This window comes from Lemur catta, chromosome 13 (genome assembly GCF_020740605.2).
Source record: "Lemur catta isolate mLemCat1 chromosome 13, mLemCat1.pri, whole genome shotgun sequence".
Lineage (NCBI taxonomy): Eukaryota > Metazoa > Chordata > Mammalia > Primates > Lemuridae > Lemur > Lemur catta.
The window spans coordinates 80,519,271-80,545,084 of NC_059140.1; the positions used below are offsets into that span (position 1 = coordinate 80,519,271).

Sequence of the window (25,814 nt, forward strand, 5' to 3'; positions counted from 1 at the left end):
CATTTGGCTGTATAATCTTCTGGACTTTGAAAGTTAAAAAAAAAATGTATAGTTTATTATATATATACAATAAACTTACATTGCTTCATAAAATTACTGATTCTATTTTGTCCTGTTGTTTTTCTTGAACACACCCACCAGGCTGTAAGCTCCACCGCGGACAAAGCTTGTTTTGCTCACCGTTTTATTCCCCGTGTCTTGTTCAGCACACAGCTCATGGCAGACGCTTACGAATACACACACACAACCACCACCACCACCACCCCAGAAGGAACGAATGAGTCCATGTCAATAAACACACAGCCACAAGATCATTTTTTATTTTTTATATTTTTAATTTTTTGTTGTTGAGACAGAGTCTCGCTCTGTTGTGTAGGCTAGAGTGCCCTGGCGTCAGCCTAGCTCACAGCATCCTCAGACTCCTGGGCTCAAGCCATCCTCCTGCCTCAGCCTCCCGGAGTGCTAGGATTACAGGTGTGAGCCACCGTGCCTGGCCCACAAAATCATTAATTATAACACTCCCCCATATGAGTATATCACAGTTTCCTCAACCAAGCCCCTATCTTGGAAACCTACTTGTTTCCAATTTATGTCTGAGAATAGAAACATATATATATTTGAAAAAATTTCAAAGATGTCTTTAAAAAAATACACAAAGAATAATATAGCATACATTATTGAACCCAACCACCCAGAATCAAAAACTTTTAAGATTTTTGACAGTTTTGCTTCAGTTTTTAATTTTCATTTATTTTTTTATAAGACAGGGTCTTGCTCTGTTGCCCAGGCTGTAAAGAAGTGGCAGGATCACACCTGCAACCTGGAACTCCTGGGCCCAAGCAATCCTCCTGCCTCAGCCTCTCCAGCAGCTGGGACTATAGGTGTGTGCCACCATGCCTGGCTAATTATTTGAATGTTTTGTAGAGAGGGAGTCTCGCTATGTTGCCCAGGCTGGTCTTGGACTCCTGGCCTCAAGTGATCCTCCTGCATGGGTCTCACAAAGTGCTGAGATTACCAGTTTTTTGGATAAGAGAAAGCAAGCAAGATATATCTATATATACTTATATAAATAAAGTTGAAGTCCTCATTTTTTTTCTCCTCAATTTTTCTCCTTTCTTCTACACAGGCAACAGCTGTCATGAGTTTGGTGTGTGCTCTTGAAGTCTTTGTCTATATTTATATAAAGCATGTGATTAATATAGGTTCTGTGGGATTTTGTTTATAAATATGGTATCATAGCATATATATAGTTCTGTAACTTGCTTTTTTTCACTCCACATTGGTTTTGAATTCTATCTGCAATCATTTATCTTTTCACACGGTACAGAGCTAGTCTATTCACTTAGCTACTGTGCATATTTCATCATTTCAATATCCACCTTTTACTTTCCTGCTCCTCTACTGTTGGGTATTTGGGTTTTTCTTAATTTTTCACTATTGCAAACAATGCTATAATGGTCATTGTAATTGCAAAATTTCTGCTAGGTATTTTACACACAAATTTTAAAGTCCATAAATCCCTTTTAAAAGAGTTTTCATTCCACAAAAGTTTTTTTTTTTTTCCAATTACGTTTACATCTTTGAAGACAGAGCAAGGGCAGGACCTTTAAGCATACACAAAGATTGGCAGCCAGTCACGTGGCTTGGGGGTGGGATGGAAAAAGTACAGTCAGTTTAAGAGTGAAAAGGTGCGCAGGTGAATGCAAGTGCGGCTCACTGACAATATTAGGAGGAGAATACTGTGCAAAATGTCTGGGTAGCTAGCATACAGGATGATACTGAAAAATTAAATTGACTTCTAAGATGTTCGATGATGGTTAATTATCAGAGCTCAGAGAAGACAAATTAGGAAGGAGGTCTAAGCAGATTCCCCGGAAGAGCTAAGGCTTTAAGAGATTGAGAGGGAGGGAGGCGTCAAGGCGAATCAGGGACTGAAGGCTGCTAAGGTTGTTAAAACAGCAGAGGTAATGACCTTCCTTACTATTGTTCTCAAGTTTAAAATGTAAAACTTTCACAAGAGTTTATTAATTAGAGGAAATGGGGTTGACTTTTAAAATCATATTAGCCCTCACCAACACCTGCCACAGACTGCAGGTGGTAGGAAGCACCATGTTGGGAGAGCCAGAAGTAGATTATGGATTTGGCTTTCAGTCTATTATTTCTACCCCAAATCTTTGCATAATCCCTGCTTATGTCCTTGTACCAAATCCATAGCCCTCAAATGGTACAGCAGCAGAGCTGCTGAAGTGCGAGAACCACAGTAACACTTGGTGTACGCTGCTATTCTGCGCATCATAGAACACTTCTCAAACAATACACAAGGGGGCTGATTAAATTATATCTGATTAAATTTGGGTGTACATTAGACACCGTTCTTTATTACTTGATTCCACAGTCCCAACAGCAGTCTGTCCTCTCCTGCCCTTACTTTAGTGGCTGGCACCTAGTTGGTAACTTGGTGGCTCCTTCAGGCCTGTTAACTTTCTTCGCCAAGACTGGTAGGAGACGCTTAAGAAACAGTGGCTTTAACGACAGTTACCAACTTCTAACGCAAGTACGGTCGCGGGGGCAAATGCTGGAGTTGGGGGCGGGTGAAGAGGGCGAACAGGTCTGCGAGGCCGCGGCGGGGGTCCCGCGGGCAGGTGGCGGCCGCGGCCGGGAGGCAGGAAGCGGGCCGGGCCGGGCGGGGCGGCGGACGAGGAGCGAGGGCCGCGGGCGCCCCGCCCGGGCTGGTATGCGGCCGAGAGTGACGCGGGAGGCGGGGTCACGTGACGCCCGTGGAATGCCAACAATGTAGCGAATGTCCCACTTGGGTCTGCGCGTTGGAACCGCGGCGTGAGCGCCCCGGGAAGATGGAGCAGTCGCCGCCCGCGCCGCCGCCGCCGCCCGGGGCTCCCCCGTCCCTGCGGGGCCAGCAGCAGCTCCAGCCACCGGCGCCCGGTCTCCCGGCGCGCGAGGCCCCGGAGCCGAGGTCCGGGACGCCCCCGAGGGAGTAGACCGCGCCCCAGGAGGTGAGGGGGCCGGAGCCGGGGGCGGCGGGCGAGCGAAAGTTTCCGCGGGCCGGCCGAGCCCCGGGGCTCCGGGTGCCCACCTCGGGTCGCCGCGGGCCGAGGCTCGGGAAGGGCGCTCGGCGCGGCGGGGCGACCCGGCCGAGGGGCGGGGAGCGGGCGGCCGAGGAAGTTTGTCTGGACGGGAGCCCAGCGCCCTACCCCCACGGCCCCCGCCCGGCCGGCCGGGAGCCGCCCCCGCCTGGCGGCGCGTCGTGCGGCGCGGAGTGCCGCGGGCTCCGGAGCCGGGAAGTTGGGCGGACGGCGGGGCCGTGCCGCTTTGTTGGGCGGCGGCGGCGGCGGCGGCGATCCCGGCGGGGCTGGGGCGGCGTCCGGGACGCGCGGGGCGCCTGCGCCTGCACTTGCCCGCGGGGCTCAACTTTTAACCGAATGCCCGGCCGGGCGCCCCTGACAGCCCCGGGACCCCGCGTCGGGCCGCCCCGCTGTCCCTCAGAGCCGGGGCCACCCTCCCCAGGCCGCGCCATCGTCCCCCGGGCCAATCAGTCCTACGGAGCCCGTCCGGTCCGCCCCCACAGGCCGCCCCGTCGTCCCACGAGCCAACCGGTTCCACAGCCATCCCCCACCCACGGGCCGGTCAACCCCGGGAGGCCGCGCCGCTTCCCCACCCGGCCCCGCGGCCGCTGCCCACGGGCGCGCCGCCCTCCCCCGTCCAGGGCCCACGAGGCTCCCGGACGGCGCCCTCGCCATCCCGCGAGTCGTCCGGCGGGCTCGGCGGGACGCGGCCCGAGCTGCCGGGGCGCTTTCGTGGCCGTGAGAACGGCGGCCGTCGCATGACGCGCCTTTGCTGCGCCCTAGTTCAGCCGACTTCTGTGGGGCTTGTCCTTCCCCCTGATGCGGCCTCGCCTGCAGTTCGTTTCCCTGCCGGACTCTGGAGACGGCCGTTCTGACACGGTTCACTTTCCCTCCAGCCCAACTCCGGAACTTCACTCCCTCGGGCAGGAGTGTCAGCCTGGAGCAAAACTTCCGTGTGTGGATCCCCGGTCTCCAGTGCCGCGGGGACCGGGGACCGGGGGGCGGGGACCCCGAAGGAGGTAAAACACATCTGACCGGGGCGCCGCTAACACGGCACGGGGTGGCCAGGGCTGCCGGCTGCGTCTTGTGAAGCCCTTGGGTGAGAAAGACTTTTGCAAGCATCACCGCGAAAGAACTTAATTTGTAGATTTTGTTGACAAAAATTTTGAACAAGAGCTTTTATGTTTTCACATTTCTCTAGCATATAAGGGAGAGTATTCTTGATGTAGTAGTAGTCCAGGCTTTAAAAAATTATTTAACCTTTTACTATTAAGCCATAGAGAATACATTTGGCAGGGAAAAAATTCAAATTAATAGCCGAACAGCTCTCCTAACAAAGCCTTCAGCGAATGTGTACATTTTTAAAGGAAAGTTTGCCCACATTTTAATAAGAAACTTAAATATACTGGAATTTGAATGGAAAGTCACAAAATGTGACCTTACGCAGGTGTTCTGCTTAAAATTTTAACTTAATAGATGAGGGGGCCTTCCTTAGGCCGTGGGAAAAGTAACTTGTGGCTGATTATTAGGAAATTTGTGCAAAATAGATCTTGTTCCATATTTTTAGCAAGGTGTTTTTGTATGTTTTAAGTTTTTTTAATCAACTGTTGTAATAAGGTGGTAACAGGAAAGTCTTCCAAAATAAGAATCCAGAGACTGTTTAGAATGCCCGTTTTAAAGTAACTGTAATTAACAAAACATTACGTTATTCAGCTTCTCAAAAAATTTTGTCTCATCCAGGTAGAGAAGGCACTGTGTAATGAATACACACTGGCATTCCTTTGAAATTGCGGAACATTTAATAAATTTCAAAATGTCAGGCACTTTAAAATGGTATCTGAGCAGAGAGACTGTCTTGCAGAATTATTAAGGTGAATTATTAGAATCATAGAATTATAGAACTAGAAGGGAGTCTTCTAGCATTTGTAGTTTGAAATGGTTTAAGTGTAAATGGGAGCTGTACACATTTCTTCCCTTAGTAAATCACGGGGTTGGTGAGTGGGGAATGCTTTTACAATAAGATACCTCGGTATTTTAAATGCTGTGTTGTAAATAGCCCGCCCCAGTGTCCTAAATCCCACCAGAGAGTAGGGTGGGGTGGGGATTGAAGCTGATAAACTGGCCATAAACACTTTTCAGAAGGATTTTGGGAAGCTTGGGTGAGGGGTGTTCTGGTTTGTATTGGAAAAATCAGAAAAACAGTATTTTTGAAAAGCTGCTTTTATATTGTATTTCATAGTTAAAATTGAAACTTCTAAAAAGTATTTCTTACTTTTTAAAAAAAAGTAGGCTTGAAGAAATACAGAATATAAATTCAGTGCATTTACTCTGTCTTTAGTGTAAATCATTTCTAAAAAGAAGTGAAATATCCTGATCAACTGAATGAAGGGATAGGGCTTGACTGAAGTGACTGACTTCCAGCTCTAAAAATTCTCTGAATCTCCTTTCACAAGCCTATTCCTGAGTAATTCCTCTGGACAGAACGGGGCCTCCAAATTACACAAGTCTAGGGGCACCATTCCCACTGTACACTGGGTCGATGCTGCTCTCTGTAATGGGCGTTATTACACAGAGCACCCTGTTAGGGGCCTGGAGTTTAAACGCAGCCCTGCTGGGCCTGTTGGTTTCGCTCAGTACTTTTGAGGCTAATAATGTTATTTGATTTATAGTTTTATTTTGAAAGTATGAATAAAACAAGGTTATGATGGAAATATAGATATTGGTTGTGATGCTAAAATTAGGATGGCATTTTTGCCATTCACTCTGTGAAGACTTTGTTGGTTACCGTCCATACCATGTCAACTTAATTGTAACAAGTAGTTTTTTAAGTTAATTTACAAATATTTTGTGTGACAATATTTGGCATACCTAGGAATTTTTTTCTAGGAGAAAAATGAAAAAAAAATCCCATATTTTGTAGCAGTGGTTTATATTTACTGTTAACACTAGTTATGAGAGTGTGGCATAGCACCGGTCCTGTAGATCCTTAATCAGCTGGGAAGGTCAGGATCTTGTTAAGAATGTAAATTGGATCTTGAATGGAGTGGGCCTCTGGGCTGTTGAGCCTCCCTGCCTCCAGGCAGTGATCTTGAGCAGGAATGCTAAGGGCCAGCATATCCCATTATTGATTAACTCTGTGCTACCTGTCATTCTCCTGTTTTGCATTAAGCGTATCCAGACAGCACCTGCCCTCTCCAGCATTGTTTGTCCATCTTTCTCTTCTAGGTTTGAGCCTTTTCACAGGAAGTTCCAGACTCCAAGAATAGCTTCACACTTCCCCCACCAAATCAGCCCTTCAGCCTTTCCAGTTTTGGTGAAATGTTCCTTTCTCTAAGAGACTTTCTCCAAATAATCTCAACACCTCTCTGAAGAACTGCACTCCTCCATGGAAATAGGCAGAGACTCTTCTTGGACAGTCACAGTATTTATTACCTCAGTCCATAGCGGTGATTCTCAGATGGTATGGGTGTTCCAACTCCCTAGCTGGGGTATATCCAAAACTTGGGGGGGAGTTCAGAGGAGGCAGGGCCTTCTCAAAGATGGAGAACCCCTACTGGGGTATGGAATTGAGGGTAAGACCCATCCTGTTCAGTTGCTTGCTGTTTAGGAATGCTGCAAAGAACTAAATAAATTTATCTACAACCTGGTCACTCCATTGTGATATCTTGAGCACAAACTTCTATAGCTCCATTTTTTTTATGCCATACTTACTTGCATAATATATATCATTACAACATCCTGTACAAAGCTAATAGAGAATGTGGTGGTGTGTTTTTTACCTAGATGGTATGCTTATTTAGAAGCGAGACCCTGTTCTACCTGGGAGAAATGGCATAATGTCCAGTGCAGTGCTCGGCACAGATGGCAAGGCTGAGCTCGCTGAGGCTTTCTGATGCTGCTGCTTGTGGCAGAGTGTGTTTTCCTGGATCCCCAGAGGAATGCAATCGCTGCTTTCCTCAAAGACCCTCATTATGAGGGGTGGCCCTTGGCCTGTGGCTTCCTGCCCTGGACAGTGCTGGAGTGGTGCATCCACATGGTGGTTTATGATTCTGACATTTAGCGTCTGGCTGGAGGCCTGGCCCATCTGCCTGATTTAGTTTCAGCTTTGCTGGTTAATTATAGTAGGGGTATGATTTAAATAATAACTGGAATTTTAGGTCCAAGAAATACTGTTTTAAAAAATGCCGACGTGTGTTATTAGTGTGGTCCCTCTAGACATTGGTTTGGTTGGTTCCTTGGTTGGTGCTTGATGTGTGTTTGGCAGCCAGCATGGGTTTCTGAAGCACTCGGAGAAATTAGAATAAAAATTCTTAAACATCTGATAGCATTTTCCAAGATTGGATTGAGGACTGGAATTGGCTTTTGGTAGGACCAAATTAAAAGAATGCTTAAAATACTGCTCTCACGTTAAGTGTTTACACAAGCCACCTGTATTAAGCATGGGATTTAGTAGTCATCTCAGCTCCAGATTTGAGAATGAGGTGTTTTGTGAGTTGTTACAGTTTTAAAATTCCAGTGTTTTGTAGTTTCTTTTAAAGTATGTTTAAATCAATTGGTGATGCCAAATAAATTTCCAGAATTAGATTTTTTTTTGCTTGCTACCCTCATTTTTTAAAGTCCACATCCATGAGGGTCATAGTTGTAAAATTCTTGATGCAAGAAAATTCCCCATATGTCAAGTCATTAAAATGTTATAATAGTGTGTCAGAGTAGCTGCAGCCTTAATTTGACTGATGAGTATTCTCATGAAAAATTCTTTCAAAAGTTCATAATTTGGCCATGAATGAAATCAGCTGTCTTCAAAACTAAAGCTGAAAATACAAGGTCTTAAGCTGAGAAAATACTTCCTTTCTTTATAAAACTTAAGGAAAGTTTCATCCTTTGCAAATTATTCAGGGAAGAACACAGTTTACCTATAGGTGCTGTTTTACTTATTCAAGGCAGGTGAAGCCCCTGTGGGATTCCTGGGACCAGGCTTCCCGTGAGACTGTGGAGGGAGATGAAAGACTCTCAGGATAGAACACGAAGTCGCTCCCCCTGCACATGGAACAAACCCAAGTGGGTATGTTCAGCAGTGTCACTGAATAACTCTCTCAAACTTTCTGTGTTTGAAATTTGTCATAAACAAATGTTGGGGAGAAAAAAGAAACCAGGATTCCTGATCTGGCTTCTGTTTAGGGGTCAAGGGGTATTTCTTAGCTCATGCACAAATACAGCCATCAACACAGAAATGTCTGGTCTCTCTTGCTCTGGTTGATTTTTTTTTTTTTTTTTAAGAGACAGGGTCTTGTTCTGTAGCCCAGGCTGGAGTACAGTGGTGTGATCATGGCTCACTGCAGCCTCAAACTCCTGGGCTCAAGCAATCCTCTTGCCTCAGCCTCCCAAAGTGCTGGGATTATAGGCGTGAGCCACTGTGCCTGGCCTACCCTGGTTGATTTTATGATTTGAATGTTTGTGGGACACATGGGTGCTTAACCTAAGTCTCTCCCGGAGTGTGGCTCTGTTGTGTGTTTCAGTGTCTGTGTGGTAGAGAGCCACGGTGTTGGGGGGGCACGTGTAGCTGCCCTGGGGTTTAGGCTTCGCTCTGCGTGGGGACTTGGCCCTACTGTCAGTACCTAGTCTCTACGTCTAGTCTTTCCATTTGTGTAGCTGTTTTTAGAAAAGAGAACTGTGGTTCAAACATGAATTAGCTAGATATGCATAGTTGGGACACTTTTTTCCCATTTTTAAAAACTGATGTAAAACATACATACTATTTATCATTTTTAACCATTCTAAGTGTGCAGTTCAGTTCAGTGGCATTAATTCCACTCACATAAGTGGAATTATACAATATTTGTCTTTCTGTGTATGGCTTATTTCATTTAGCATAATGTCCTTAAAGTCCATCTATGTGTGTCATACAACAGGGTTTCCTTCCTTTTCACGGCTGCATAATATGCCATAGTCCTGTGACTTTTTATCTCCGGCGTGTTTCACTTGCACCTGCACATTAAACCTCAGAGGAAGTGCCTGCTGCGGATGCAGCGCCTTCCCTGTGCAGCGACGTGCTCAGTGCTCTGCTGCGTCACCTCCATAGGTCCCCAGGGTGGCATTGGCAGGCTTTGTCTCCAGTGCAGAGCTGAGGACACAGACTCACAGTGCTCAGTGACTTCATGTGGTATTCAGCAGGTGCTGCCTGGGCCTTGGGCCTGTATTCTGGCAGTAGATGGGGAACCAAACAGAAGGCTGTTCGAGAGGGAACACGCCAGGCAGTCATTGCACGCAGCGACGGTACACGCCATGGAAGGGCTGGGAGTGAACACAGGTCCCTTAGATTGGGAGGTCAGAAAGGCCCTTCTGTGGAAGGCCCTGGTTGTAGGCACTTGTTTTGAACAGTAAGTCTAATGACTTAAACAAGCATTTTCTTCTCTGCTTTTCTCTCTTTAAAGTTAAAAGAGCTACTTAACTTTCTAAGCATCGTTCTCAATACTCATGGAAAGAGTTATTTGGAGTGAGCATGAAATAAATACTTATATGTTCAGTTTGGTATCTTTTCCACTATGCCCATCTGAATTTTGTGCTGGTCTTATCTCTTGACCTGATTAAAGCTTTTCGTCTAACTTGTCCTTGACTAGTGATGACGATGATTGACCGCCGTGTCACACGTTATAGACGGAGAGGGATCTCGCAGGCAGCCCCCCCAGGTACCGAGTAGGAGAGGGGTGCGTGGCGAGCCTAGGCAGGAAGCCCAGGCCGCGTGGAGCTCAGCGCCAGGGCTGGGGGGACCCACACCTCCCACCTGCAGCCTCAGCTTCCTTAGCGGTGACACCATCCTCAGTGAGCTCCCCAGCACTGTGCCTCCTCGCCGGCCACTCCCCTCCCCCTCTGCTGCTGGGGCTACGCTGCCTCCCGGTGGTCCCGTTGTGCGATGGGTGAGGCCGCCTGGCTCAGAGCGGGGCCACTGTGGACTCCCTTTTCCAACTGGGAACTTGGGCTCCGCCTTTCCCAGCAGTCCTCTCAGTGAGCGTCCCTGTGGGTTCTGCCTCTTAGACTAGCAGCTGGAGGATAGAGACAAGTGGGCCCGTGCACCAGCACTGTTTCAGAGCCTTGCAATTCTTTAGGCAAACTCTCATTGTCACACATGTTATGCTGTATTTTAATAATTGATTTTCTTGTCTGCCCGCCATCTTTAACTGTGAGCTCCTTAAAGTCAGGCCGATCAATCTTTCTGCATCCCCAGGGCCTGGTGACAGGGCCACCTGTGTGGGTGTTCAGCTTGTGCACTGCTCAAGGGCCCTGCACGTCAGAGGGCGTGATCAGCCTACTTGGAGGCTCTGGGCCACTCATAGAAGACCTGGGTAGCAGTAGAGAGTCCCCTGCCCCATAAAGCCACACAGCGTACGTGTCGTACACATATGCTGGAGGGCACGTGTGATCACCCTCCTCCGTGACCTGCGCTAACACCGTGCCTTCCCCTCCTGTCCCTCAGAGGTCCAGTTCCCCCACTCCATTTCAGACCCGGCTGTGTGTGGTGGGTTCTCACATGTGGCATCAGGACATGTCTGTGGGTGGGCCAGGGCCGCGGCCCACAGGGCTCTAGAGCGCTCCCAGGCCAAGAGTTGTTCATGTGGAACAATAATATAGTAACAAAAAAATTTACGTGAGGAAGGGATGCCTTTTTATAATCTCACCAGGGGCTCTACCGGTGACTATCCGGACAGTGTTTGCTGAGTGGTGGAAGCGAGGTCTTGGAGCTGACCACCTCTCCTGATTCCTCAGCGCTGGGCCCGGAGCAGGATCGGCTGCGTCCGGCGGGGTAGAGAGGATGCACGCGTTATGGTATATCCATACAAGGAGCACTAATCAGCAACGAAGACCAAGCTGCAGCTGTATACTGCATGTGTGAACATGCATTGTTGAACAAAATAAACCAAACACAAAATATAGACCACATAATTCCGTGGATATAAAGTTCAAAAATTGGTCAAACTAATTCTTGGTGTTAGAAGTCATTTTCCCCTTGAGGCGTTGGGCTGTGGGAGACTCGGGGCTTCTGGGGTTGTGGTAATGATGCACTTCTTGATGTGCTGTTTACAAGAGTGTGTTACATTTGTCAGTCTTACCATTTGTGAAGATGTTAAACTTAAATAAGAAGATTCCCACTCCCCCCAAGCCTTACTGTTCCTCCCAGCTTCCAGCAGCTTCCCTTTTTTTAAGAGTAAATTCCAGGGAGAGCTTTCAAGCCCCAGAATCATCCGGTGCCTCCGTCAGCTACCCTTGATTCCCTTCCCTCTGCTGATGTGCCTGGCAGAGAGGATGTCCCCATGTCCTGGCTTTAACACAGAACTTTCTCATGGCTCTTTGCTTCCTCCTGGACCATCTCTTGTGACTCTTGCTCTCTTGCATGGAGTGAAAAGCAGCTTGCCCCCTCTCTGTGGTCTGCTAGTGTCCCTTGATGGTAAGAGGAGACTTGGCACAGACTGCTGCGCCTCTAAGGAACGTCACCTGGGACGGGCTTGAGCCACCCACCCACTAGTGGCTCCATTCCACAGTTGACCAGAGAGGCCACTGGCTGGGGAGAGGTCCCCTATGCTGATGGGTTACTCATCTATGCCTTTAAGCCCAGACCTCTGGCCAAGGTGTGACTAGCTCCTGAAACCCCTTCCCCACCCTCCCTGGGGTTGCTCCTCACCCAGGCACCTGCCATCTGCCTGGAGTGTTGCAGGTGGCCCTTCCAGTCCACCATGCACTTGGCTTTCCGACTCAACTCTCTTAAGACAGTTCTGGCCATGTCACTCCTCAGCTGTGAACAGTGGCTCTCCTTCCTCTGCCTTGAGTCCAGACGCAACGTGGCCTTGAAGGTCCCCAAATCCAGCCTCTGTACACCTTGAGGGTTTCATCCCTCCGTGTCAGCTCCCACCACCCAGATCTACCTGTGGCAGGTGGAGTCTGCTGGCTTCACGTTCCTCTGCGCCTTTGCTTATGCTGTTCCCTCTGGCTGGAATTCCATTCCCCCCACGCTCAGGGTTAGTTGTCTCTGCTTCAAAGCTTTTTCTGACTTTCTTCTTTGTTCTCCCATCTTTTAGATGCTTTTCTTCTCTTTTGAGCATCTTTTTCTTTGAAGCTGTTTATTTGCCTGGCTCCCCCACCTCTCGCTTGGCAGTAACGTTGCTGCAGGTAGGGTTTTGTTTCCACCATCGGGTCAGTGCCCGAGAGGTAGCAAATGTTTGCAGGGTGGAGAGAGGGGGGGGGGGCTGGAGAGTGTAGGGGGGTGAGTGCGTTTTGCCCGTAAGGACACCTGCCTGCGTGTCGTCAGCCTCCCTTGTGTTGATGATTTGTGTGAAGGTAGTGTGGCTATGTCTTCTCTATTTTAGTTTTCAAAAAAAGGGAAGAAAACTAAAGACTGGAAACAGTGATTTGTGTGAATTCCTACTGGAAAAGAAAACTCTTCTGCCAGTTCCCAGGCGTTCTGTGTCACCCCTAGGATAGGATCCTCCATACGTGCTTGGCAGCTTCTCGAGAACCTCTTCATTTTTCTTGGAATGTGAACTTATGGTTTTAGAAAGTTAGGTATTTCAAAACAGATGCTTAGACCACGAAGTTACTGAAAATGAGTGTGGATGCAATATGCCCATTTTATACCAATTAAGCAGAACGCTAGGATTCTGGTAAGTGGCCAACAGAGACCCCGGGGATCTTGGCAGTCCCTGGACTAAATAGCTCACTCTGTGCACAGTCTAATACAGTCATTTTAGTGACTTTACTGTAGTAGATGTAAGGTATTGAAATTGGAATTTCATGTTGAAAAATTTACCTAGCCTGGTTTTTACCTTCTAAGTGTCATTTTGCAGTTACATGGAGAAAGGGGATAGTTAAAATCCTTCAGATCCCTTGTTCCCATCTAAGCGAGGAGTAGTCATTTTAGTGTCACTTCTCAGTGTTTACTGTTGTGATTACTGCATAGTGCCTGGCACATAGTAGTAAGAACTGGATAAATATTTGCCGTCCTTTCCTTCTTTTCCCCATGTATGTTAATAGATGTCTGCAAAACAGGGTCCATTTTACAGTTATAAAGTTCCTCACTGAGGCTGCATGTGCAGGTCTCTCTGCCCCTCCCTGTTTAAAGCATATTCGTTTTGGATCAGCGTTTCTGTGTTCATTAGAACTCCAAGTGCTTCTCTGGAAGCGTGCCCGCTGGGCTGTGCAGGGTGGGCGAGTGGTGAGGGGCGGGAGAGGGCACGCTAGGGTGCCAGTCCCCCAACGTCTTCTCTCCTGTGCAGACCAGAGTGCGGGGCAGAGGGAGGGCCAGCAACTGGCCCGGGTCACCCAGCCTTGTGACAAGTGACCTGCGCTGGCTGCTAAGGGCAGCGTCAAGGGTTGGGCTGGATTTTGATTGCTGAATGCAAGAACAGCAGAGTAGTTGGTGAATTCAGCCTGGGGTAGGTATGATTCACTATTGAAAAGTACCTTTGCGACATCTAGTTCCATGTAAGAAGGTCTGTACTAATAACTTTTATTGATAGAGTCATTTGCTGTTAATGTGGTCACCGTGCACTTGGAGGAAGAAATCACCCTCATGCTTCTGCCAGTCCACTTCCATATCAGTATCGATTTCTGTAAGAAAGAAATTTTTATTTTGCTACTTAGGTCAAAATGCTAGTATGTGGTCACCTTATAAAAAGCTCAAGGAAGCAGTTAACCTTCAAAGTGTCATAATGCATCGTGTGGAAGCTGCTTTCTATTGCAGTATAGGGCACTTTAATGTGACAAGTTTCATGGTGTCTTTCAGGAAAATTGGGAGGGTTTTATAAAGAAAAATTTTGAAAAATTCTCAAACATATGAAAGGACCACAGCCTCAGGTGGGTAGAGAGGTTAGTAAAGCCGTGAGGAGGAAGAACAACAGTGTGGACCAGGAGTTGATGTGTTATTAGGAACAAGCCAGAAATCCAAGACCTCATGTAGAAAATTTAACCCTAAATACTCGAGCTGTGGATTTCAAAATGAAATTTTATTATAAGGAAGTATTTAAAATGAGCTGTCAGTTGTTAATACTACTGGTCTTGCCCCGAGGTGAATATTTATAGAGATTTACTTTATTGCAGATTACGTATTACAGGAAACATCCTAGGGACAGCCCTAGATGTCATGTGCTGTAACCAGAGTTGAACAGTATTTTTGTCATTTCTGAGAAGTGATGTGTTCTTTCTTATCTTTCCAAGTGGGATATTTCCAAGATCGCTGTTTCTGAAAAGTAGTATTAACATTATGTGAAAACCACAAATGACTATTTCTTCCATGTATTTTCTTTTTCAGAGAGTGATGATCTTCAAAATGAAGACTCTGGAAAATTTTAGGTTCTCTAGAGGAATTACAAAAATTGAAGGAAAGAAAACTTTCAAAAGGAAATTATTTTGAAAGTATGTTTACAATGAACTGATACTGTTGGCAGTTTTTTTTTTTTAACTAATAAAACACTTTAAGAAGATTGTATTTATGGTAAAAGGAAACTGGACTAACAATGAGGCCAAAGACTTTTCCTGCCACGACTTATTCTGGAAATAGCCGGCAGCGATTGCAAGAGATCCGAGAGGGGTTAAAGCAACCATCCAAGTCTTCGGCTCAGGGGTTACCCGTGGGACCAAACAGTGACACTTCCCTGGATGCCAAAGTCCTGGGGAGCAAGGATGCTGCCAGGCAGCAGCAGATGAGAGCCACCCCCAAGTTTGGACCTTATCAGAAAGCGTTGAGGGAAATCAGATATTCCTTGTTGCCTTTTGCTAACGAATCGGGCACTTCTGCAGCTGCAGAAGTCAACCGGCAGATGCTACAGGAGCTGGTGAATGCAGGATGTGACCAGGTGAGTGCAGACCTCCCCAGGGGGCCGGTGGTGGCAGCTACTGTTGGGGCAGCCAGAATCCTTTGGCAGTTGCTTGAAGGCTTTGAATTGGCTACACCTCATGGAAGTGTTTCTGGTTAAAAACCCAAAGCTCTTTTAATGCATCATCGAACTGTTTTGTACCTTCTCTCTGAAAGGGTCTTCTGAGCTGCATTTCCTTTTCAGGCAAGGTCCAGAAGTTTCTGGGCTTTGCCAGAATTGTACCATACTTATTTTCTGTTGTTCTTGTGAAGATGAGAGGGGCATTCATTCACACTTGCCCGTTCTTTGGGTTATTCTGAGCTGCCAAGGAGAAGAGCCTGGCTTCCCTTATTTTGTTTTGGTTTGTGCATTTTTTTTTACTTACTTAAGAGGAGGGCTGATTAACATGCATTGGCTAGTCTCTGACTCTGTTTTCACCTATTTTAAAAAGTAGTGTCTATATTATTATAGGAGATATAACTCTATTCAGGAAATGACAAAGAATAGAAAAGAAAAAGCTTAAGAAACATCAAAATGGTGACAACACAGTCTCACTTATTAGTTGCTAAGGAATAAAGGACACATTAATGGAGGTGGCACCAGTTATACATAAATATGCAGTGTACAGCATGTAGCGATACATGTATGATCCCTTAGCAATTCACATACCTGCATAAAATCCAAGTTGAGGGACAGGATGATATAAAACGGAACTAGTGTCCAACCAGGTAAGACTGTAATTAGTGAAATGCAACCAGTAAAAACATAATTGCAAATGAAATGACTTATGAAAGCCAGTGCTTTATTACCATCTGTCATCTTAAAAATCACAGTTGCATGAAATGGAAATAAGCTAAGTATTTTTGCTGCCTTGGAAAATTAGTAAGATTTCATGCTCAAAACACATCAGGGTGTCTGTGTACTACTGCCATCACAATCGTAGGAAAAGGCTAAAATATCGTCTTTTATTTCCAAAAGCAATCTCAATCCTCTTCTTGTAGTTTATTACCACAGAACTTAACTAGAGAATTTACACTTCTCAGATGGTATGTTTGTGAAAGGAATCCAGCTATTTTGTAGGAGGCTTCCTTGACACCTTGGGATATACTGGGATTAATTTGTGTATAGCAAGCATTGTTATGTTGAGTTGCTTTTGTAAAGCCCAGGATCGTGAGTAATGTGGTGCAGAATATTTCAGCAGTGGAAGCTGACAGCAGAGGCACGACCTTTCTCATTGTGAAAGTATGAAGTTAAATATGCTGCCAAGTGCTGTCTATCCCTTGACAAACAGAACCCAATGGTTTTGCAACCAGGGAAGGAACAGTCCTGGGGAAAGAGCGAGTAAGACTGCAGAGAGACTTTCAGGCCAACAGCAAAGCTCAAAATCTTCTCCTGTAAATCACTTGCAAATAAAAGAGGCAATCAGAGCCTGGGTGTTCTTTGCAGTTGTGTTTCAGCTGTGAGAGAAAGTCAAGCAAATAATCCAAAACACAGGTGGGATCTTACTAGGGTAAAATCCATTAGTGATAATTACAGTGCAAGAAATAATAAAGCTGGTGCTGTTTCCAGCAGAGTAAAACACAAGTACAGTAATGTTAAAGATCAAGACATCAATGAAGTTCCCATCAACATTTAATTTATGTTAATCATAAACAGAATGGGTTCCATTTACCATATTTAAAGCTCCTGAAATAATTCTGTCAGTTTGGTGTGTAGTGTTACTTTGTAACTTAAAACATCTGTGCCTCCACCCATTCCCTCCAGCTCAGACTTCTCTTAGTCTGGATAAAAGGTGCATTTGCTTTCAGAATATTCTGGTACGAACGTCATTATGTGAACCCAAATAATGTGAGAGAACAGTTGTGTGCATCTGTTGGATAAAGCAGATGATTAGAATTCCAGTACAATAAATAGTAAAGAGAAATCTTATTGTTGTAGCTTTTCCCCCTTTGTCTCCAATTGTCTTGCCTTTTAATTCAGAGTAGTTTTGTTCTCCTGTATTTTGAGAGCTATCTTTAACTGCCGTATTCAGCAGAATGTCAGTAAACGCCATGTCCGTGTTTTCCCAAGTTCTTACAGGTACCAAGTGTTGAGTCAAGCTTTCATATGTTATTTATTACATATATACACACATACATTTTTCCATTTTATTTGTACTAAGACTTATTGAAAATATTTACTTGAGTGTTCGTAAATGGGTGTTATCTTTTAAACTTTTTATTAAAGTGGAATTTACATTAAAAATTGCACTAAGCATACAGCTTAGTGAATTTTCACAAATTAAACACACCCACTTAACTAGCACGTATGAGTATATTTTTAATTAAAAATTTTAAAATGGAAATTTCTGGGAAAAGACTTTAGGATAAGCATTTTCTGTGTAATGACATAATAATATATGTCAAAAGATATAGTGTTTGTAAATCTTTTGCTCATAAATTACTGAAGACTTACGAAAATTCCTGTGGGAAAAAAACTAGACCAATAGACTAATATTTCTTAAGAAGGAGTTCTTTAAATATAGACTTAAGGAATGGGAAAGATAAGTTTTTTGGTTACAAGTGTCATGTTTTGTAGCATTGGATACTTGTTATTGGCATATGTGTGATCATTTAGATTTAGCTTTTACTTTATCTCCCTTATAAAATTTAGTTCTCCTTTTCCTTTTAATCTTTATGGTTTCAAATGACGAGTTTCCCTCTTCTTTTTTCCTGAAAAAGTTTTAAAAACCACTACTTTGATTTTTCAGAGATGTCAATGTGCAGGACATTTCTCTGTTCCACGGAAGCGTGTGACTTGTATTCCCCGGCTGAGTTGCAGTGGGTTACGGTGGCACCTGCGGGGTGGGGGTGCTGTGGGCCCACCTCCCTCAGTGTGACGGTCCCTCAGTAGCTTCCCAGGGTAGGCCCACGGCTCCTCCAACCCTTAGAACAGCAAAGCACTTTTCCACTTTGGGTCCCCTAGAGGAAGACTTAGGTGAGAAATTTCTTTCAGGTGTGAGCACTAGCAGATGTTTCTGCTTCCCTTGAGAAATTAGCATGTGCTTTTTCTCTGTGGACGACCTGCATCCTGACTTTGGTCAAGCCTTCCTCTCATCTGCTGAGCGGTGTCCACCCTGTGGCTCAGCATAGATACATTTCCCTGGTTCTGAATTTCTGTGTCAGCAGTAATTTTCCAAGTCCTGGTTTAAGTGACTTAAATCTTTAATGGAATGAGAGGAGGGAGAAATGTAAACAAACAGATTTTATTACACCAAATAATGTATTTGGAAACGTATAAGGACAACAGCCGATGGCAGGGACGTGTGCTCTGAGGCGGCTTCCTGAGAGCAGTGGTCACAGCACCAGACGACTCAGGGGTGATCTGGTTAATCAGAAAAGGGAGTGACAGTTTCTCCACCCATCATACAAGTGATTCCCAGACCCAGGCCCTTTGCCAACTGAGATAGCACTGCAAAGGGGGTAAGGCCTTGTGGGGCATGTGAGTCTCACGTGGGAATGCCAGCTGGTGTTTGCAGAGGAAGGCCCTGTGTGCGAAACATGGCCCTAAGCACTTGCCTTGTGTAATCTCATTGAAACTATGCAGCTGTCATTTGAGATGGGTTCTAGTTGGTGTCCCGGTGTTTTAGAGGAAACTATGGCTTTGGGGGATGGGAAGCGGGTCCAGCAGGTGGCTCAAGCTCTCCCCTGCCCCCCCCTGAGCACTCACCACCCTGCCTGCAGGATGCTCGTTACACATCCAGAATGAGCGACAGGTCTGAGGGGAAGGACTTAGTCCTCCCTTAGAGTGGTCGTTTGGAGCTCGGGCTTTGATTTGCAGTGTGTTCGTTGTCGGCCTCATTGCTGGATGGTTGCTGCCTTTTTAAGTTCCATGTTTCCATCTGGTGTGTGGGGGTTCTTCTCTGTGACTTCTTGCTCTCTTTCCCTCATGTCCACTGGGGCACAGGGCTGTCACCATGTGCTCTCCTCTCATTTCCCTGGGCCGCAGTGCTCAGTCCCTCCCAGTCCCCATCGCCCGCCTGGCCTCCCTCATGTTCTGCAGCTTCCAGCCCTGGCGGACGCTGGTGCAACACCCGGCTCTGCAGAGGAGCTCTCCTCGACACCCCTCCCTGCCTGCTCGTTTGGGGCTCTCAGGACATGCCGTTCTGTTAGCTGGTAATGTTGCCTCCCATCTTCCATGTGTGGATCCTAGTGTCTGTTACGGTTCAGCTCAAATTCTTTTTTTTAACCACAGGATCTTTCTGGTTCTTCCGCCTGGACATGAACTGTTCCTATTCAAACTGTCACAGCAATTTATTTCTAACTCATAGGGTGCTTGATGCATTAGGCCTTGTGTTGGCAGTTTGTTGTGCTCTTTCTTTGCTTTCCTTGTCATATGTGGCTCCTCTTGAGGCCTGGGTACCGGGAGTTTGTCCCTTTGTGCCCAGAAGGCCTCCCCTGCTGCTTGTACAGGGCATGTGCTCAGTTAATACTTGCTAAAGTAGAGATGATTCCATGTACTAGTCCCTGCAAAAGCCCTCACCTCAGTTGTCAGACACCTGAGTAGATGCTAAACAGAAAGGAAAATCTTCCCCATGGTATTCATTTTGTTTAATTCCAACAGTATGCTCCATCGGGAAAGCTGTAGAGTGACAGTCCAAAAGAAGTGAGGCAAAGATCTCAACCAGTGGAGGTTTATTAAGCCAAAGTTTGAGGACACACCCAGGAAAAATAAAAACCACAGAACATAAACCACGATGGATCTGTGGCTGCTTTTCCTAAGGGGAATTTGGGAACTTCAGTATTTAAGGGAAGGCCTACAGGAAAAAAGGGGTGAGGGGTAGGGCAAATGGTTACATTCTTGCAAGGCCCAGGAAACCTATGTTTTACTTAAGATAAGGTGGATGTTTGAAGAGAAGAAGGGAGTGAAGGAAGAATCAATTATTCTGTCACACCTGTAATCCTAGCACTCTGGGAGGCCGAGGCGGGTGGATTGTTTGAGCTCAGGAGTTTGAGACCAGCCTGAGCAAGAGTGAGACCCCCATCTCTACTAAAAAAATAGAAAGAAATTAGCTGGACAACTAAAAATATATAGAAAAAATTAGCCGGGCATGGTGGTGCATGCCTGTAGTCCCAGCTACTCAGGAGGCTGAGGCAGAAGGATCGCTTGAACCCAGGAGTTGGAGGTTGCTGTGAGCTAGGATGATGCCACGGCACTCTAGCCTGGGCCACAGAGTGAGACTCTGTCTCAAAAAAAAAAAAAAAAAAAAGCAGTCAATTATGTAGATGCCCCTGTGTTGGTGGAAAAGTGACTGATCTTGTCCTGTCTCTGTGCTACACCTTGGAAGATAAACTTGTAATCAACAACACACTGCAGTTTTAGGAGCTAGGCTTGGCCTGCAGACCCAGAGTTAGGGTTTGCACGCCCTGGTTTATGGAGGCCCCAGAGAGTGTCCTCGGGCATGATCTGTGCGGCAGTCCTGCACAGATGCCTGCGCCTTTTACCTTCCCCTGGGGCCTGGCTGATGCCTAATTTTAGTAACAGCCCTTCTTTGGAAGCAGGTGGGTGTCGCCTGACTCAGCCTCCAGGTTTGACCTGCCTTTTTGCATAATGAGGTTGGGAGGTGGTCCTGAGATTTCTATCTTCTTTTACAAGAGAAAGACCTAGAGAAATGTTAACACTAAATTGCTAGTCCTTTGTCTTGATCCTGCTTCAGGATTATTTCACTGTAATAAAGGTATTTTGCTGGAAAAGATAAGAGGAATTTAGATAATGTACATTTCTTCTTTCTCTCTTCCGCTTGAAAGGGAAGGACTTTTCAGCATTACTGAGCACTCATGCTGCCTTGAAATATTAATAAGAGGAGAAGGAAGAAAGAAACACTTAACTTTAGGAATGTCAGTTGTGTAACAGGAAATCATATCACAATGGCATTTGGGTGTAGCAGTTCCTTGCCTCCCCCCCCCTTTTTTTTTAATGGCTTCAAATTAAATTTGGCTTTGCCAAAGGTAAACTGTATACCTTTTTAAAGTAAGATTTAAAATTACTTTGACAAGACACAAGCATCTCATACCTTTCTGTGTCCTCCCCCATCCCACCCCAGTCTCCTAGTTATTTTCCTATGTGTGTTCATTTTGCAAGTTTGGAAAATATAAAAATGTGTAAAGAAAATAAAGATCCCCTGTAATTCCATCAGCCTAGGTATGAGTGCTCTTATTTTGGTATCAAACTGGACAACTATTTTCTAATTAAAAATATAATATGTATTGCCATACATATTATGTGTTAAACTGTATGGTATATAATACACAGGCACAGTTTTTGTAACAGAATCGGGGTCCCGTGGTGCATGTTCTGGTGCCCCACGCCCTCCCAGACACCTCCCCTGTCTCCTGGCCTGGCTGGGAGGCTGCCTCCCCAAGTGCCTCTTGCAGCTGTCCCCTCTTCCTCCCAGGCCAGCTCCTCCCGTTTCCGGGCCTTCCTGCACAGTACCCTCCTCCCAGCGCTCATTCTGAAAAGGAAGATTCTGTCATTTCCCTTCCCTTTCCCACTGGCCCCAGGGTGGTACAGCCTCGGGTCCCCCCTCCCTGCAGTCCTGCTCTGGCCCTGCCTGCTCTGTCACAGACCTCCCAGCACTGGCCCTGCTCGCTGGGTAATGCCAGCTCCTCCTGGAGGGCTTGTCTTCAAGCCAGTGTTTCAGAAGAGCCTTTTCTGATCCCCTGGTCTAAATTAGACTCCTTGGTTCTCTCTCATGACACTGTGATTTCCTCTCCCAGTGTTTATCAGAATTTGCTGCTAAGCATTTCGTTTTGAATCTGCTCCTGTAGATTTTAAGCCCCACGAGGCAGTGGCTTTGTTCTAGTCACTACTCTCTAGGACTCGGAAGTGTATACGCTCTCAAGAACTTCTGATGAACAAGCCAGAGTATGAAATGTCCAATTTCGAATCAAAAGTGTAGTTTATTATATCTCAAACAAGAAGCAGTACAATCAATCAGAGTATGTGTCTAAACTATCAATAGAGTTTTGTCATCTTAATGGTAGCTTGTTTATGCCAGCAGCAGAGAAGCCTGGAGAGCAAGTGGCAGTGAAATCTCGAAGATGTTTCTACAGCTTTTTGAGAATTGATTATTTTTCCTTGCAAGAAGTGGTCCAAAGCCTGGAAGAAGCAGTAGTCATTTGGTGCAAGGTCTGGTGAATACAGTGGATGACAGAGTGTTTCCAAGGGCAGCTTCTGTAGTTTGAGCAGCGTTGTTTGTGTGACATGTGGTTGAGCGTTGTCTTGCTAGAGGAGTGGCCTGTCTTTGTCGACCAATCTCAGCTGCTTAATCGCAAGCATCCTCCTCATTTCATCCAGTTGGTTGCAATAGACATCTGCTGTAATCCATTGACCAGGTTTCATGAAGCTGTAGTAGAGGATATCAGATTGGACCACCAAATAATACCAGATAATACCAGATTGGACCACCAAACAGACACCATTAGGTTTTTTTGATGAATATTCGGTTTTGGACTGTGTTTCGACACTTCATCTTTTTATTTATTTTAATTTTTTTTTTTTTTTTTTGAGATAGAGTCTCCTCTTTCACCTGGGCTAGAGTGCCGTGGCATCAGCCTAGCTCACTGCAACCTCAAATTCCTGGGCTCAAGCAATTCTCTTGCCTCAGCCTCCCGAATAGCTGGGACTACAGGCGCATGCCACCACACCCAGCTAATTTTTCTATTTTTAGTGGAGATGAGGTCTCATTCTTGCTCAGGCTGGTCTCAAACTCCAGACCATAAGCAATCCTCTTGCTTCAGCCTCCCAGATTGCTAGGATTACAGGCATGAGCCACAGCGCCCGGCCTTGACACTTCATCTTTATCCAGCCATTGTGCCGAATGCTTGTAATTGTCAAAAAGAATCCATTTTTCATCACATGTAACAATACGGTGTAGAAACGGTTCACCTTTATGTTGTGACAGCAAAGAAAGGCAAGCTTCGAGAGAATTTCTCTTCTGATGCTTGTTTAATTCATGTGGTACCCATCTATCCAGCTTCTTTACCTTGCCCATGTATTTCAAATGGAACAATATTGTTGGAATAGTAACGTCAAACCTCGCTGCTAATTCATGCATAGGTTGAGGTGGATTCACTTCCACTACAGCTTTCAGCTCATCTTTATCCACCTTAGTCTCAGGTCGCTCGTGTGGTTCTTTTTCAAGATTAAAATCACCAGAAGGGAACTTCTGGAACCATCAACATACTATGTGATCATTAGCCACATCCTTCCCAAACACTTTGCTGATATCTTGAGCTGTCTGGTTGACAGACAGCTTGAGCATTGGTTCCACAACAGAACTCATATTCAAAAATAACACGAATTTTTTATTTATCCATGATTTCACTAAAATTACTCTAAAAAAATTTGAAAGATAATCACAAGCCAAAAACCATGCACTTGAAAGAATGAAGATGTATCATACCTTCGCAATAAAAATAAAACAAATGTCAAAGTGAAAATGTCAAGATACTGTCAAACTTAATACTTAAGGAAATCGGACATTTCATACTTAATGACCTAGTTGCTTTATTGCCTCATTGTGGCAATGGATGTGTGTGATAATTAAAAGAAAATGGTAATAGTTCTAGTTTTAATAGCAGAAAACTGTCGTATTTTCATGGGGGGCTCTTACTAGGTGTTGGAGACTAGATATGTTTTCCTGTGAAAATGGGTTTTTGAGGAAATAATCTTTTCTCGTTTCCCTGGGTGACTTACCTTTGTGAGGATGCAAGTCCTAGGTGGACAGGAGAGTCCTCAGTCCTCCTCTGTGCACTCGGGGTAGTAACTGCAGCTACCTTGTGAGTTGTCCTGCAGACCAGAAGGAATGTCTGTAAGTGACTGGCACGCGGTCAGTGCACAGAGCTGGTGGTTAAACCACAGGGCCACGTGTCATCAGTGCTTGAAAGATTGTGAAGCAGCTGGAGAGCTGGCTTTCAGGGCCCCATGGCGTGTTTTCCTTAATAACAAGATTGTTGTCCCCTTACCAGCTGTGCTGCTGCTAGTCCCCTCCCCCACAGAAATCACATGGAGCAAATGCGCTCCAGCTTGGGGAATGTGTGTGCCCTTGTGGTTTTGATATATTTGGCTGGTTATGACATTAGAAGAATTAATCATGTGATAGATGTAAAGGTTGTTTTGTACAAAAGTAAGTAATTAACAGTGATAAATTTCCCCAGCCAAGAAATAAACATTTGATGTAAATTGGAAGCAACGTTATTTGGTTTATAAAAGCTTTTATTTAGCAGAGAGCCATTGTAAAGCTAGTGGCATTTGGCATCTAGGAGGCCCACGAATGTGGCTGAGCATAGGGAACAAATTAGACTCTGTGCCCGCTGTCACCCTTGGCGTGACTTAGAGCAGGCTTCAGGGCACTGCCTCCACGCCCAGTGGCGTCATTCCACTGCGCTGTTTTGGTGTTTGCACTATTTTTCTGGTGTTTTAGGCTGGGAATGTTAGAGCAAGAGGCCCCAGCCTGTTAGTAAATCTTGTGTGTTTGTTTCCAGTCTGCCACATGCCCAGCCAGCTCTTTCCACAGTTGAGTTAACAGAGACCTGGGCAGGTGACGTCCATTCTAGACTGCACAGCAGTGCAGGGCAGAGCTGGAGCTAGAAGCCTCTCAGTTTTGCCTGTGGGACTTAGAGAAAAAGAAAGAGAAATAACTATCCCTTTCCATTGATAAAAATAAGACATTTTCATATAGTAAAATTCACCCATCAACCCACTATCCAAAAATAATCACAGTTATTTGTTTATGTATATGTTTCTTTTTTTGTTTTGGTTAGCTCTTTAGTTTGGTAAATTTTTAAAAATAAAATAGCATAATGAAAGTCCATGTATCCATCTGCTGGCTTTAACAGTGATTGCTATTCTTCCTTTCTTATTTCATCTATCTCTAGAATATTTTTAAAAGTAAACATTTAATTGAGGTACATTATCTAGATGTTTTAAAAATAAATTGCAGGCATCATATCATCTGAAAATATTTGCATATATCTTTATAAAAGGCCAAACAAAAAAGATAAAGTGAAAACATAATTATAATACTGTTATATTCAACAAAATTAACTTGCATATATTACATATAACATAATTTTTAATGACTGCTTGGCTAACATTTTATGACTATTTAAAATTAATATTTTTGAATAATTACTAAGTGAATGTCATTTAATTCTCCCAGCAATCCTGTGAGGAAGGTTCTATTATTTTCTCCATTTTACAGATGAAAAACCTGGATTATGGGTTAACTTGCACAAGGGAGATAATACAGTTATTAAGTGGTGGGGCTAAGAATCAGACCTAAGTCTGGCTGTTTCTCATTATATTCAGAATTCTTTCCCTCAACATTTATATACAGAGAATGTCTTCGTATCATTAAAAACATTATTCTAAAATGTTTTTTCATGGCATCATGGTAGTCTATCATCTGCCAAAATTTATTTGACAGTTCTCTCTTTTTTGGACAATGAGATTGTTTGTAGTTTTTTTAATTATTATGAATAATGCTACAATGAACACTTTTGTTCATAAATTTTGGAAGACATCTCTACTACTTTTTTTTAGGTTAGATTTTTATAAGTGAAATTACTCTGGGAATCTTATACTATAAATGTTTCACGCAAGTTAGTTTTGCCTAGAGGTTAAGTAACATGCCTGAGATAACACAGTAATAAATGACTGGCTGAACCAGAAGTTAAGTCATGTTTTCAGTCATTCTCTTTTTTTTTTTTTTTCTGAGACAGAGTCTCGCTCTGTTGCCTGGGCTAGAGTGCCATGGCATCAGCCTAGCTCACAGCAACCTCAAACTCCTGGGCTCAAGTGATCCTCCTGCCTCAGCCTCCCGAGTAGCTGAGACTACAGGCATGCGTCACCA

The 25,814-nt window shown here is 45.0% G+C and overlaps 1 protein-coding gene across 1 annotated transcript in view; it reads left to right on the forward strand.

Annotated features, from left to right (window-relative positions):
* Positions 1 to 2,731: 2,731 nt before the first annotated feature.
* Positions 2,732 to 25,814, forward strand: part of LATS2 (large tumor suppressor kinase 2) — a 62,155-nt gene continuing 39,072 nt past the window's right edge. The window contains exons 1-2 of the mRNA XM_045567670.1: positions 2,732 to 3,011; positions 14,377 to 14,920. Of these exons, the coding sequence (XP_045423626.1) occupies positions 14,582 to 14,920 (339 nt within the window). The 5' untranslated portion in view covers positions 2,732 to 3,011; positions 14,377 to 14,581. The remainder of the gene's footprint in view (positions 3,012 to 14,376; positions 14,921 to 25,814) is intronic.